This window comes from Engraulis encrasicolus, chromosome 23 (genome assembly GCF_034702125.1).
Source record: "Engraulis encrasicolus isolate BLACKSEA-1 chromosome 23, IST_EnEncr_1.0, whole genome shotgun sequence".
Lineage (NCBI taxonomy): Eukaryota > Metazoa > Chordata > Actinopteri > Clupeiformes > Engraulidae > Engraulis > Engraulis encrasicolus.
In genome coordinates, this window is record NC_085879.1 from 25461778 (window position 1) to 25478584 (window position 16807).

Genomic DNA, 16807 nt, shown 5'->3' on the forward strand with positions numbered 1-16807 from the left:
GCACAGGGTTAAATAGAGTACACACACACATAGGCTACATCATCCAGTTGCACTTGTTACACTTTGATATGTTAACAACTTCCTATCAATCGTGGCTGTGTATTTGTAACTGACATGACTTGACTTGAAAGCTTGAATGTCTTTAAAAAAGGCAATTTGTCTTATAGGACAGCAGAATGATATTAAAACACACATAGGCCTACAAAAACATACACAGTAGGCTACATATATGGGATGCAAGGACATGGCAGTGCGTTCTGTTCTGAGTAATGACACAATAGGCTATATATATGGACAGGCAATCACTTGCATTGGTGTTGGCAAATGTGCTTTGGTTGCGTTTCATCAAAGACCAGCGCAAGGATTATGCACCAGTGTGACATGTGTTTTTCATATCAGTAAATTATTTTTTTCTTTACACATATAAATACATTATTTTCTGCTTGAAGCCTGGTTTGTGGTCTTGGTGAGGTTTGTGGTCCATTTGCTGATATTAAGCAAGCTCGTAGTGAACATCAGTTTAAAACATAAAATTGGCAATTTGGTGGCGTTTCAGACACTCTATTGAGAAGCAATTATACAGAGTTGGACAGGAATCTGATTAACAAATTTTCCTTCCTTTGAATGGAAAACAAATTTCATTTCATTTATAATAAATTTGCTTTCTCGTGTAGCCTAGGTTAGGTTCTTGTAAAATGCACTGTCCAGCTTTGTCTATTTATGAATCAATATTCTTTTAAAGGGACACTGTGCAGGAAATGGTCAAAAAAGGTACTGCAACTATGCTGCTCCTTGAAACTGGGCTGCCTATTGCCAAATTTGATCTTTACATGAAAGTTTACTAAGTAATAAACAAATATTTTCTAGTATGGTCCAAGTACAGTCATTTTTGCAGCTAAAAATGGCTATTTTTGGAAATTCAAAATGGCGGAACATGGAGAAGATCCCCCTTTTCATGTATGAAAAGTGCAATTTTTCCAGTCATAATGAAAACTTACAATTTGATGCTGGTGGTAAGTATTCATGAAAAAGGTAACATTAGTGAATGGGCAGCATGTATTCTGGAAATAAACAACTAAAAATCTCACACAGTGTCCCTTTAACGGTCCGATGATGCTGCCTACTCCTGCACATCAAAGAGTCATACACTGTAGTCATGCCATACAAATTTCGTTTTTCCAGATCATGTTTAACCCATAGCCTGATGACTCGTATAAGTTGTTTGACCTTTGATGCCTGGAGCAACATATACGTTGCATTCTGGCTCTTGAGATTTCAGCTTTTTAAAATAAAAATGTGGGTATGTTACAGCTGAATGAACACATTCTAATGCAAGATGAAGGTCTTAGGGTTTAAATGCAATCATGTTTCATGTTTTTGTGTGCATCAGAGGCTGAGATATTTAGTTTTTAACAGGCTGAGGGCAACTGTCCCAACAAGGGCTTGGGCATTCAGCAGGCGTTTTTTGCAGGTGCTTTAGGCATCAATGGGTTAATGTAAGAAGCAGTGCATACACATGCATCCCCCCTTGCCACACTGAGTCTTCACATAACATTCTGCAGAGGAGCTGTTGCATTGACTGAAGTGAAGGTCGCAGGAAGACACATGGCGTGTGTGGGTAGTGTGAGTATGGTGCTTGAGAAGGAGAGAGAGCGAAAAAGAGGAAGAAAAGAAAGAAAGAAAGAGAGAGAGGGAGGAATCGAGGGACCGCATGTGTATAACTCCACTTTCCCCTCAAGATCTTTCTTCTTTTGTTCTTTGCGTTTAATCTTTGTCCACCTGCCTTCCTCCGCTCTCTCTCAGCATGGAATTGCAGGCCCATCATATAATCCCTACTACAATGCTGGGCTCGGTTGCCATGGAAGCCAATGCTATCTCCAAGGTGACAGCTACTTGTCAGGAAATGGAGCACTTTTCCGTTGCGTGACCTTTGGCCAGACATGTGAGGCATATGGTCCCGTCTTCACACATGCCCTCTACGGGAACATCATAGTCTCTCTCGGTTTTCATCTCTGAAATCCTTTTTTTTCAGTGGAATGGCCTTTTCCCAGGCACAGATGCTCATCATATGGTATTGTCTAAGGCCGCTGACAGCTTTTGCAGGGCCCAGGGCAAAGTCATCTGAAAGCCCAGTGGGCCCTGCACCCTTGTGGGCCCCTATTTCAGAAATGTACATTTAAAAAAAGAAAAAAATGCACATGGCCCTGTTAATATAAGTGAACACTACCCACCTCCACCTGCTCATCACACCAACCAGCATGCCCTTCGCTGTAACACCTGGAATACTGTTTTCATCATGGCAACCTTTTAAACACTCACCTCCTTTAGAACCAGCTGTGCATTGCGACCTTTTAAATGTTCACCTCCATTAGATTCAACTGTGCATAATTACACCGCAGGGATGAGAGTGTAAAACTTGATCTGTTTAAATTGAGTGTTTAGTGCCCTGAAACAACTTTAATGGCAGGAAATAATGATTGTTCAAGGTTTTTCTTGCTCTAAGGAGGATTAATTTACAATGCCAGCTGCTGAGTCAGCTACAAAAGGCCAGCTAGAGATGCACAGCCTGTTCATTATTTAAAGATGCGCTGTCTAATATGTTTAGAAGTATTTCCAGAATTCATGCTGCCTTTTCACAAATGATACCTTTCACAGGAATACTTACCACCATCATCAAATTCCAAGTATTCTTTGAGGGGAAAAAAACATTTTTGATACATAAAAATGGGTATAGTCTGCCATTTTGAATTTCCAGAAATAGGTATTTTTAGCTGCAAAACGTACTGTTCATCGCTCATACATGTAGGCCTACATATTAGTTCATTATTTAGTTCGTCAAATTTGGCAGTAGACAGCACAATTTCAATGAGCAACATGGTTGCAATACATACCCTGGCCACTATCCTAAACAGTGCACCTTTAAGGAGTAGTAGTTCCAGTACACTGCACTTCACGTGGTGCGTCTCCAGTTGAATTAAACAGTGGAATGGAATGGAGAGATGGATTGCACTCAGTTCTTCTTGTCATTGTAATTGTTTTTATCTTTTACATACAGTAGCAGCAGAAAACAGGCAAACGTTTCCGCTGTTGCCACTTGTGTCTCACTGCCTCACTTATATGCTTTCTGCGTCATGAAACGAAAACTATTCAGTATTATATTTCTACTTTTCCACATGTTTTTTTATTGCAAAAGTACACTTTTCTAAAGTCAATGGTTGAAATTCAATGGTGTGTGTGTGTGTGTGTGTGTGTGTGTGTGTGTGTGTGTGTGTGTGTGTGTGTGTGTGTGTGTGTGTGTGTGTGTGTGTGTGTGTGTGTGTGCGCGCGTGTGTGTGTGTGCATGGGTGCGTACATGACTATTTGTGTGTGTGTATGATTGTATTTGTGCCTGTGTGCATGCGTGCATGGGTGTGCGTGCATGCATGCGTACCTGCGTGTGTGTGTGCGTTCATGACTTTATGTGTGTCTGTGCATGTCTGTGTTTATGTGTGTATATGCATGTGTCTGCGTGTGGCATACATGTGTGTGTGTGTGTGTGTGTGTGTGTGTGTGTGTGTGTGTGTGTGTGTGTGTGTGTGTGTGTGTGTGTGTGTGTGTGTGTGTGTGTGTGTGTGTGTGTGTGTGTGTGTGTATGTGCGTGTGTGCATACATGCGTGTGTGCGTGTGTAATAGGTGAGGAGATGACAGGCCAGGTGCTGGAGAGTGCCGACCTGACGGTGTACCGGCTCTCAGTCAAGACCTCAATGGAGGACGAGTCCGACAGAGCTGACAGCATGCTGAGCCAGTGAGTTCACTGACCTCTACTGTATAGCATTATGTAGTACCGTTGAAGCAGTAGTAATAGCAGTAGTGATAGTAGTGGTGTAACACTTAAACACAAACACTTTTATGTTGAAAGAAAAGAGCAAAGTGTTGGGACTTTTACGTGGTATTACAACGCAAAGATGTGTTTTGAATCAAAGAGGGCAGGGTTTTGAGGGAAGGTTGTTCTCATCAACAATCTTCGGATGTATTATGCATCGAGGCCAGACTAGATTAGACATCCACATTTAGTCTGGTTTATCAGGCTAATATTTTGGAGGAACCATCAGAAGGAAACTGAGGCTATGGCTGAATCTCAAATGGTGCACTTGTGCACTTTAGTGTTCATGTTTCAGTGCGTATGACCTATTAGTAACGTACTGAAACATAGTGCCCGAAGTGCACAAGTGCACCATTTGAGATTCAGCCCATATGTCCTGGTATGGGCCAATCCAGTGTGGCGCTATTTTGTTGCGCTGGTGCGCTGGATCATATATGCTCTGAACCCACTTTACAGTAATGGTAGTGGTAGATGTAGTAGTATTAGTATTAGTATCTGTATTAGTATAAGTAGTAGTAGTAGCAATAGTAGTAGTAGTAGTATCAGTGGTAGGGGTAATAATAGTAGCAGCAGTATCAATAGTAGTATCAGTAGTAGTAATAGCAGCAGTGGTAGTAGTAGTTGTAGTAGCAGTAGTGGTAGTGGTAGCAGTATTGGTAGTAGTAGTAGGCCTAGTGGTGGTTGTGGTAGAATTAGTAGTAGTAGTAGTAGTAGTAGCCTAATGTATTATGAAGTAGGCCTAAAAGTAACTTCTGTTCTACGTAATTAGATCAATTCTTGTGTATGTGTTTTTTTTGTGTGTGTGTGTGTGTGTGTGTGTGTGTGTGTGTGTGTGTGTGTGTGTGTGTGTGTGTGTGTGTGTGTGTGTGTGTGTGTGTGTGTGTGTGTGTGTGTGTGTGTGTGTGTGTGTGTGTGTGTTTTGTGTTACAGCAGGCCCTCGGTAAATGACGACACGTCCTCGGAGCTGCAGAGGGTCGGGGTGATCGAGCCGCGGGGACTTCACTCCCAAAGCTCCTTCAGGGGAAGAGGAGCCCTGTCCAGGTTATTGCAGTATAATAATAATTATAATAATAATAATTTTGTATTTGTATAACACTATATCATACAAGGCATGCAGCTCAAAGTGCTTAACAAATGAAAAAAAACATCAATGTTAAAGATGGAGTTAAAAAGAGAAATAGAAAGGAGAGACAGAAACAAGAGAGAATAGCAAAAAGACAAAAGAAAAACACATAGATAGAGATTGTAGAGGCACAAGATCCACATAGGTTGGGAGTCGCACACTGGAGCTGAATGCAGAAAACTGTATTAAACAAAGCCAAAAAAGTAAACAAAACTGACTTACTTTTTTCGGCTTTGTTTACAGGTGTAATACAGTTTTTGATTTTCCATTCAGCTCCAGTGTGCGACTCCTTTCTTCCTTTTCATTATACTGCTCTTGGAATTACGCCCCGAGCGATATGCTCAGGATAAGACATTGGTGTGGACGCCACCCCACCATTACCACATAGGTTAGGCCCAGGATTCTTAGAGGCATACGTTCCACAGTGGTTGGGTCCAGGATAAGTGATAGACAGTCACACTGAATTTGGGCGCTCAGATGTGGCCCCTGTTGTCCAGGACAAGTGATAGACAGTCAAACTGAATTTGGGCGCTCAGATGTGGCCCCTGGTGGTATATCTACAGTAGACTTAAAACACTCTGAAAGTGTGTGTCTATCCTGTATCGGCCTGTTGTATTCCATTTCAATGGGTTCAAAGCATCAGCCATTGATCTGTGACAATTCCTCCACCTTAGATTTCTTTAGAATAGAACCCACGGCGTGCACTCAATTTAGTGTCAATGGTATCCGCAGTACTACCCTACAAAGGAAAATTGCAGTAATATGTGAACATTGAAATGGAGAAAATGCTTTCAAAGTTTTGGTATTAGGTTGGCTATTGTAGATTGGCATAGCATTATCGCTAAAACGGGAAACATTTGGACCATAAGGCTTTGTCACAAAATAAAGGAGGTGTAATGAAGACCATTTTCAGTATGAATCCAGTTTTGACAAAATATGTAGTTACTGCACTTTGCCTTTATAGGGCAGCGTAGGCTTAAAACTATCTGAAAGTGGCCCTGCCGTGGCCTAACGGTAGGGCACCAGGTTACTACACCGGTGACCCGGGCTCGATTCTGGCCCAAGTCATTTGCCGATCCTTCCCCGTCTCTCTCTCTCCTTTTTTCCTGTCTCTCCTCGATTGTCCTGTCAAAAGTGAAGGCAAAAAAGTCCCCAAAAAACTGTCTGAAAGTGTGTGTCAGACCTGTATAGGATAGCCACATCAATCCTTTTCTTTTTATAATAACATTTCTAACCGTGCTCATTTGGTGAGAGACAGCTCGGATATTCGGTCCTGGAAAAAAGAGATAAACAATAAAGTCAGTCATAGTTACTTTTGTCAACAGTACCCATTTACAGTTCAGTGCAGGAAATGAAGAAATGCCAAGTTACACCAATACCTGATGGATGTTCCCATTGTCACTGAGGGAGAAACAATTTCTGTTACGTATACTGCACATTTCTGGATGTACCGACTGTGCACTTAAGTAATTTCACACCGTGTTCTATGATAGCTCCCATTAGCCTCAGTGCACCTGATAGTGCTGAAGAAACATCAACTTTGACATAGAAGCTGTTTGTCTGTCTGTCTCCCCCCTCCTTCTCTTTCTTCCTTTACCTATACCCTCTCCTTGTAATCTGTCTCCTTCTCACCTTCTCTCTCTCTCTCTCTCTCTCTCTCTCTCTCCCCCTCTCTCTCTCCTTCTCAGGTTGGTGAGTATGGTTGTGACGCTGCGTGACTGGGCACATAAGAGTCTGCATGAGGAGGAGGAGCGTCCCGATTCCTTCCTGGAGCGTTTCCGAGGCCCCGAGCTCCACATGGCCCCCAGTCGCATCAGCACCACCGGCCCCGATCACGACGCCGCAGACGCCAACGCCAAAATCAAGTGAGTGTCCACTCATGCCCCATCCCGGGTTTTCAGTCAATACGGAGCAAAGATGGGCAGTCATGGGTAAATGGCCAGTCGTGGGTAAGCGGTTAGGGCATCAGACTTATCATCAACTTTCAAATCTTTTCGAGACTTGGTCTGACCTAGAGCATAACAATGGAGTGTGGCCTATCGTTTTTTAAACACATATGAATCCTGGCAATGCCTCGACAGTCGTATGTGCAGTCATTGATGGTGACTTCTCTATGTTTGGTTGCTATCTCATATTCTTTGATTGTCTTCTCCTATACAGTCATTGGAGTCACCTTATGACAAGTTGACATGAGACTAAAAATAATACTGTTGTTTTAAAATCTGAAATACCAAATATTCAAGAGACCAATAAGTCTTAGTAATCCTGTGATGTCCTGTGTGTGTGTGTGTGCGTGTGTGTGTGTGTGTGTGTGTGTGTGTGTGTGTGTGTGTGTGTGTGTGTGTGTGTGTGTGTGTGTGTGTGTGTTTGTGTGTGTGTGTGTGTGTGTGTGTGTGTGTGTGTGTGTGTGTGTGTGTGTGTGTGTGTGTGTGTGTGTGTGTGTGTGTGTGTGTGTCCGTCCGTCCATCCATCCCTGGACTCAGGAAGAAGTCTGATGTGTTCGTCCTGGCCCCTGCAGATGACCTGTATTACCGCTGGCTCTTTGTCATCGCAGCTGCTGTGCTTTACAACTGGTGCCTCCTGGTGGTCAGGTAGAGTCACGACATGCCACATTAGGGGTTTAAATAATAATGGATTTGAATAGATGCATCGATCCAGCCCACGATTCAATTAATCGATTCCTCCACAAGAGAATCAATTGACTTTGACTTCTTTATTGTCCATTAAAATGAAAATTACATGAATTTTCTACTCACATGAAAATTTGCTTTGGTAGTGGCACAAAGACCACATCACAGTCAGCATAATAAAGAATATATATATATATATATATATATATATATATATATATATACGGTATATATATATATATATATATGATAAGATAAAATGGAATAAAATGAAATTCCATTACTCTGTCCATATTAAAATGAAACCATTTAAAATGTACCATGCTACTGCTAAGGAGGTGCACACAGAGCGATGACGGGTGTGATTTACACCCCTGTGCCAGAGGTGGGCAGACTCAGGCCCGGTGTCCACATGCGGACCGCTGTGACATTTCATATGGCCCGCAGTGCCTTCAAAAGAGAGACAACTTTTAAAACCAAAATCATCCTGACATTTTTAAAATGACCACCACACAAGACAGACTTTTAGGTTTCAGATTAATCAAGGCAACTGAATTCAACTAAATATATTTCATTGCAATGTGTAGCAATGAAATGGCCAACATGTTATGTCCTATCAGTTTACTTAATTTGTTATTATTGACACAAGCAAATTGCCTGCAACATCTGGCCCTTTTGTATTTTGGATATATTATTCTAATGCCAATGTGACCTTTGAACCAAATAATTTCCCACCCCTGGTCTACACCATGCCTACTCAAGATAAATATCCTCTTTATCTCACACCAGTCAGGAAAAAGTCCAGTTTTGTCCTATCTTGTTCCAAATCTGAAAACTCCAGTATGTTATGGTTATCATTATGATTATCATCAATATATGTGAAATTTATCGTGAACACAGATATACACACTTAAGATATCAATATCAATAAGAACAGTCGTTTTTTTCAAAGAAAAAGAAACTGTTTGCTTACATAAGGAATTGTAAAGATTAAATTCCTATATGCTGGGTCTTAACTGTGAGATACCAAGCAGAAACAATGACACATATCTAGAGAGAGAGAGAGAGAGAGAGAGAGAGAGAGAGAAAGAGAGAGAGAGAGAGATACTGAAAGCAGGGGCCGCCTCCATTCTGCTTCTGCTGTCTAATTTTGGCCCATCTATTTAGATGATGATTTATGTAAATGAGAGAGCTTCTCATATCCTGTTCTCTAATGTGGTTCTCAGCCTTCATCTCTCCTAGTGTTTCTCAACGGGGGCTCTACAGCTCCCCCAGGGGGCAGTGGGCAGCCCTAGAAGGGGCGTTGAGAAGGATATCACTGAGAGGGGGCAGTGCTTACTTGCCATAAGGGGTGGGGGGTGGCATTAATCTATTTAATATATTTTTTCCAAACCTGGGGGGTTTCCTACCTTCATTACACCTCTTTACACATCTTGTGACAAAGCCTCATGGTCCAAATGTGTCCCGTTTTAGATATATTGCTGTTAAAATTTGCAGTAGCTACAATATCCAACCTAATACCAAGGCTTTGAAGGCATTTTTCTCTGTTTCAATTTTGGTGTAGTTACTGCACTTTGCATTTAGGGCAGCACTGATCTCCTGTCCAAAGGTTACCGTGGCACCCTATTCTATAGGCCTACCTATATGTACTGGACGGACACACACACACACACACACACACACACACACACACACACACACACACACACACACACACACACACACACACACACACACACACACACACACACACACACACACACACACACACACACACACACACTAAAGCCTTCAATCAAAAGACACATTTCTAATATGGCAACATCTTATTTAGACAATACAGCTTTTTGAATCTTGAATCTTGAATCTTCTCCGCCTGTCACAGGGCCTGCTTTGATGAGCTGCAGACCAATGGCTTCATCCTGTGGCTGGTGATGGACTATGTGTCGGACGCCATCTACATACTGGATGTGTGTGTCAGGCTACGCACAGGTATGTACAGCATAGTACTCAATTTCCCTTGGCTGCACACGTGTGTTGGTATTGTGCAAAGGAAAGGACCTATGTTGGCCTACAGTAGTAACACCAGATATTTCCCACAGGCATTTCTTATACTTGTATGATTTCAACAATGTTTAAGTTTCGCGGAAGGAAACAGCCGAGACATGATGTCAGCAAAAACATTGTTGAACATTCAATCCAAGGTGCTGCACACACTTAGGCTATGTGATGTTGGGCCCAGGCTTCACGCACTGAAGTGAGGGAAAAGTAAGTCAGGAAGTAGACGTAGTAGAACAGTGAGGACTTTTGAAAGTAGCCAAACATAGCAAGAATTTCATTCGTTCACTATCTGAAATTTGGATTAATCATGTATGCATACATCTTCGCTCTCACTGGAGAACGGACTTCTCGTGATCGTGCAGCTCTCGCAGGAGAGCGTCTGTCCACGCAAGGGATCGATCACCCAAGAAGCTGAGCTAGTTGGATTACGTGGTGTATTGGGCAAGTTCGCTGGCCGTGCTGAAGTACTGTATGCGGTAGACATTCTCGAGCTCGGAAGTACGGGGCACCACTGAGACCTCTGGCATTATCTGCGCCCACAGATATGTGCGAGGTCTGAGCGGACACCCCCCAGCAGATGATGGTCAGAGAGCAATGGAGTAAGGTGAACTGGAGAGGAAGCTAGGGCAGGATGCCTGACGAATTGACCGAACAATAACGGAAGGAAGGTGAACGGGGAGGTAGTGGGTGCGAGCGAGAAAAAATTCTGACTGGAGACAGCTGAGCAGAAAATAAATGCTGTGTAGTTAATTAAGGGCGTTCCAAATTTCAGTGCGCAGAAATTACTCCGAATTATGGCTGAGTGGAGAATTAGATTAAGGTGGGCTATCTTTATGCGCTGAATTCCGACGAATGACGGTTGAGTGGAGAATAGAATGCAGGTGGTAATTAGGGCATGTCAAATTTCATTTCACTTCGCCCGAACTTTTGTTTTGAACAAAACGTGCATTTGTGGGAATGGGGATAGTGGGCTTTTGGAGGTTTTAAGCCTTTATTTTGTGACAGGACAGTATAGTGGGTGAGCGAGTGAGATGAGAAAGATGGGAAAGGCTCTGCAAATGACCCGGACCAGATTCCAACTCGGGTCGCCGGCACAGCAGTCCAGTGCCCAGCCAACTGAGCCCGGCTGGGCCAATGAAGAAAGAAATTTGATGATGGTTATGCCAATGATGTCTGTATTTGACATGGACTGTACGGATAATGGAATTACATTACTACACTTAGTTGCCGCTTTTATCCAAAGTGATTTACTGTATTTACAGGGTATTGGTTACAGTCCCTGGAGCAATGTGGGGTTAGGTGCCTTGAGAGGGAGTGGAACGGTGGGATTTGAACTTGCAACCCTCTGATCTAAAGACCATCTCATTATAATGTATGTAATTGTCCCATATGACAGGGTTCTTGGAGCAGGGCTTGCTGGTGAAGGACCTCACCAAGCTCCGGGACAGCTACGTGCGCACGCTGCAGTTCAAACTGGATGTGTTGTCCATCCTGCCCACGGACCTGGCCTACATCGCGCTGGGCGTCCACACTCCCCTCCTCCGCTTCAACCGCCTGGCGCGCTTCTCGCGCATGTTCGAGTTCTTCGACCGCACCGAGACGCGCACCAACTACCCCAACATGTTCCGCATCTCCAACCTGGTCCTCTACATCCTGGTCATCATCCACTGGAATGCCTGCATCTACTTCGCCATCTCCAAGTCGCTGGGGTTCGGCTCGGACCAGTGGGTGTACCCCAACATCTCCGACCCCGAGTTCGGGACGCTGACGCGCAGCTACGTCTACTGCCTGTACTGGTCCACGCTGACGCTCACCACCATCGGGGAGATGCCCGCGCCGGTGCGTATTAATAAAATCAAAGATTTTTTTTTGGTCTTTTTCTACTTTATTTGATAGGACAGTGTGAGAGGTAGACAGGGAAGCGAATTAGGGGAGGGGTCGGCAAAGGACCCAGGACAGGAATCGAACCCAGGTCAGCCACATGGCAGGCGAGTGCCCCACCGGTTGGCCACGGCAGGGCATCGTATTAATAAAATTAATATTGGCAGAGAGGATGGCTGCTAAGGCTTTGGAGGCCCTAAGCATAACTGGTCAGGAGACCCTCATAATGAAATAATAATACAAATAATAATCTTCATTCTTCACTAATAAATGTATGTTTTGTAATTTAATTCAATATTTTTGTTCATGACAAATTAGTCAGAAACGCCTTTTGCCCCAATCTTGGACAAATCAAATTCTAGTGCTTGTTAGAGAGTGACCTTGGTCCGCCAATCCTAGTTGTGTAAAGAAGAAAAAAACGCACCTAAAATTGGGGCAATGACGTCACGTTGGCAATCTCGATTTAAGAGGCCCCAATTTTGGCGGCAAAGTGCTTGGTGCCCCAAGTACTGTTTGGTGCCCTAAGCCCTCTGCATACTCTGCTTATGTCTAGCGTCGGCCCTGTGGGCAGTCTAGCGACTCAGATGGTAAACACAGCAGATTTTATTGTTAATGGTTAAGTATTCCACCCAGTAAGATCTAAAGTCATACAGAAGGCAACCTTATGTAGTCCCTTAATGTACGGCATACCTCCTGGTACCGGTTAATCGGTACACATTCCCAAATCCACACGTCCCAGTTTTAAAGGGGGAATTTGGAATTTGGGGACTGAACCGTTATTTTACTTTCTTTATCTCAATGTCATTCCTGTTACCAACTCTGGGGAAAATATAGATATGACACTCATGCATGTTGACAACATTGCTAAATACTACATTACTCCTAGCTAGAACAACATAAAAATGTGAAAATAATATGATTTCATCTATAATTAACATATAAAAGACAACTTGAAAGACAACTTTTTACTGTGATGCGTGTACCGATTCGGCGGAATCACCCAATCATTTCCCACAGCTTCTTTAGTGCACGTGGGGTTCCGTATGGCCAGTTGCCCACTGTCCATTGTTTTGTTGTCCAACGTATGCATTGTATTATTTTGTTGGTTCGATTATGTCTCCAATAATGTTCAGTGTTCCCTAACTTGCACACCAGAATATGTCACTATATGGAGATTTCCCCTGACAAATAATGAGAATAAAATGATTATACAATATAGGAACAGTAGTGGAAAAAGAAAAACTAAGACAAAAATAAAAAATGTCTCACCAGGTGCGCGACGAGGAGTATCTCTTCGTGGTGTTTGACTTCCTGGTCGGGGTGTTGATCTTTGCCACCATCGTGGGCAACGTGGGTTCCATGATCTCCAACATGAACGCCACGCGTGCCGAGTTCCAGGCCCGCATCGACGCCATCAAGCACTACATGCAGTTCCGCAAGGTTTGCCTGTTTGTTCGCTGTTTGTTTGTTTGTTTGTTTGTCCTCCTCTTGTTAACAGGGACAAATCATGTCTCAATGGGCCCCTGGGCCAGACAGTAAGAAAGTACCCCCTCTATGTAATATTGTGCGCTAATATTGTACTTACACCATGAATTTGCTTTTACTTTTGACACCTCTGCCTTCAGGTCAGCAAGGAGCTGGAGGCGCGCGTCATCAAGTGGTTTGACTACCTGTGGACCAACAAAAAGGCCGTGGACGAGCAGGATGTACTGAAGAACCTGCCCAACAAGCTGCGCGCAGAGATCGCCATCAATGTCCACCTGGAGACCCTCAAGGTCATTTATATATCTGTCATTTATATACCTTGTTTTACGGCTTGTTATGGTTCAGCATGATAGATAGATAGATAGATAGATAGATAGATAGATAGATAGATAGATAGATAGATAGATAGATAGATAGATAGATAGATAGATAGATAGATTTTATTGTCCCCAAGGGGAAATTCCTTCTCACCACCATCACAAACTTGTCACAGCCAACATAAAGCATACGTACATAACAGACATCAAGACATCAAACACCATAGAACATTGAGATACTAAACATAATACACACTGATATATTATCAGACAAAACCAAGACATAACATAAACACTGGCAGACAACACAAACACGCCATTGATGACAGTCAGATACATACTACATACACTATATAATGATTCACCAACAAAGCAGGGGAGAAAAGAAAAGACTACAATGGTCTAATCTGGACTCTTGCGTTGGGTTTTAAGTCTTGTTTTAAGTTTTGGTCAACCTTGCAATGCACCCTGACCAATTTCCCTGTTTGGGACAGTAAAGCTGACTTTCTACATTACTCAGTCATAATATAATATATACAGTTTCATAAAGACAGTCTGTTACATAAAGATAGATATACCCACCTTATATTAAGATTCGCCAACTGCTTGTTTTTTAAGTCGTGTTTTAAGTTTTTTTGGTCTACCTTGTGATGCACCTTTGACCAATGTTCCTTCTGGGATTGTGAAGTTGACCTTGGCTTTGGTTTTCCCTTTGAAGAAAGTGCGCATCTTCCAGGACTGTGAGGCGGGGCTGCTGGTGGAGCTCGTCCTGAAGCTCCGCCCACAGGTCTTCAGTCCTGGAGACTACATCTGCCGCAAGGGCGACATCGGCAAGGAGATGTACATCATCAAGGTAATATAAGACAAGACAAGACAAGATATAAGATAAGACCATATAAGATAAGATCACATAAGGTAGCATAACATAACGCAGCATAATACTTTACATCGGCAAGGAGATGTACATCATCAAGGTTAGGTAAGACAAGACAAGATATAATAATATAAGACAAGATAAGATAATATCACGTAAGGTAACATAACATAACGCAACATCACACAACAGAATACTTTACATCGGCAAGGAGATGTACATCATCAGGGTAAGATAAGACAAGACTAGACAAGACATAAGACAAGACAATACAAGATAAGATAAAATATGATACAATACGATAACACAAGATAAGATAATACTTAACATCAGCAAGGAGATGTAAGTCATCAAGGTAAGATAAGAGAAGATAAGGTAAGATAATTTACATTGGCAAGGAGATGAACATCATGAAGGTAAGATACTGTAAGACAAGATTACATTACAATTAGCTGGCGCTTCTGTAAAAAGCAACTTGAAGTTATTTAGAGGCTATTGTTTACAATTCCTGGAGCAATGCAGGGTTAGGTACCTTGCTCAAGGGCACGTCAGCCATCAATGAAGGTGTAGGGAGAGGTAAGGGTGGGAATTGAACCCACAACCCTCTGGTCTAAAGCTCATCTCCTTAACCATTATTAGACCACGGCTACTTTAATGTCTGTTTGCACAGACATTTGTCTAGCATTATACTTCTCCACAATCCACATAGTAGACGTTAAAATACTTTATCTTTACTTTATACATCTCTGCCTACATCATCCAGGAGGGACGGCTGGCGGTGGTGGCGGACGACGGCGTGACCCAGTATGCGATGCTGACTTCGGGCAGCTGCTTCGGCGAGATCAGCATCCTTAACATCCGCGGCAGCAAGATGGGCAACCGGCGCACGGCCAACATCCGCAGCATCGGCTACTCCGACCTCTTCTGCCTGTCAAAGGACGACCTGATGGAGGCCGTCATGGAGTACCCCGACGCCAAGAAGGTGCTGGAGGAGCGTGGCAAAGAGATCTTAAAGAAGGTACTGTACGAAAACTTAATTGTTTATTTAATTTGCCATAAACAAATTATATTTCTATTGTATTATTCTACTGTCAAAGGTCAAAGGTCAAAGAGAGATCTTGCAGACGGCACGGCACACTGAAAAAAAAACCCTCAGCTGCATGGTTGTAGTTTATGGGTTGGATGGTGGGAACATGTTCAGACCCCTTCTGAGAATATCTTAGTGTTCCCACCACTTTATGAAACATAATGTGAAAATATTAACCCTGAAGAACTTGTCACCACCACTTTCCAAAACAAGCCAACACTGTTGCTCAGCTGGTTGGTGGAGGAACCCAGTTCCCTGGGGAACCGCAAAGGTCTTTGAAGAACCTTAAGGTCATTGGAAGAACCCCAAGCTTCCCAAGATAACCCTTTGGAGTTCTTTCACAGTGGAAATAGAATACTTCCTAAAAGAACCTTTAGGGGTTCTTCAGTTTGCCACTTTGGAATACTTCTATTCTACTACAACATTTTTCAAAGACAATAAAGGATTTCATGACGATAAAGGCTTTCTATTCCATTTCTATAAGACATCCTGAGGAGGCTCGTCTGGAGGCCCATTTATATCAGCTTGTACACTGAATTAGCTCAAGCAAATACTGTACAGTATGTGGAATTTTTGCTTTCTGAATCCAAGATTCTCTTTTCTTCTAAGGAGGGCCTACTTGAGGAGCTGAGTGAAGGCCTGGGTGTGAGGTGGAGGAGAAGGTGGAGCAGAGTAATAGTGTATTGTGTGATGAAATAAAGGCCTACTTCTATTCCATTTCTATTCCATTTGGCTCCCCAGGAGGGTCTGCTAGAGGAGCTGAGTTGAGATCTGGGTGTGGAGGTGGTGTAAAAGAAGGTGGAGCAGAAAAGTATTATATTGAACAGTAGGCCTATAATGAAATACATGATTACTTCTATTCCATTTCTATTCAATTTCTATTCCATTTGGCTCCCCAGGAGGGCCTGCTGGAGGAGCTGAGTGGTGGTCTCTTGGCGGAGGAAGTGGAGGAGAAGGTGGAGCGACTGGAGGCCTCCCTGGACGTGCTGCAGACGCGTTTCGCCCGGCTGCACGGCGAGTACACCTCCACACAGCAGCGGCTGAAGCAGAGGCTGACCGTGCTGGAGCGACAGCTGCGCTACTCGGGCAGCGGCTTCCTGTCTGACGGGAACGAGAGCGCCGTGGATGGAGATGGAGCCTACAGCGAAGTGAACATTCGTTTCTGAGCGAAGGGCGACGCGATGGGCTGGTGACATGAGCACAGCAGCAGGACTTTGGTGTCTGTGTTTCATCCAAATCTGTTCAACATTGGAGGGCTGATGTAAATAAAAAAAAAATGTGTGTGTGTGTGCGTGCGTGTGTGTGTGTGTGTGTGTGTGTGTGTGTGTGTGTGTGTGTGTGTGTGTGTGTGTGTGTGTTTGTATGATCTAGAAGGGTAGCAAACGGAATCAGTAAGCTCTTCTCTGGAAAAAAGGTATCTGCCTCTTGACCAGACTTTTGAGCACAATAATCTACAAATGAGACAGTTTCTTTGCACTTTGTGATTT

At 43.2% G+C, this 16807-nt stretch overlaps 1 protein-coding gene across 1 annotated transcript; it reads left to right on the forward strand.

The window, feature by feature from the left end:
- Positions 1–3680: 3680 nt before the first annotated feature.
- Positions 3681–16590, forward strand: cnga2a (cyclic nucleotide gated channel subunit alpha 2a). The gene is made up of 11 exons (XM_063190130.1): positions 3681–3784; positions 4793–4903; positions 6674–6850; positions 7469–7576; positions 9501–9607; positions 11073–11515; positions 12830–12997; positions 13183–13332; positions 14078–14212; positions 14997–15251; positions 16220–16590. Exons 1-11 carry the CDS (start codon positions 3681–3683, stop codon positions 16484–16486), a joined length of 2025 nt encoding a protein of 674 aa, XP_063046200.1. The 3' UTR covers positions 16487–16590.
- The last annotated feature ends 217 nt before the right edge of the window (positions 16591–16807 follow it).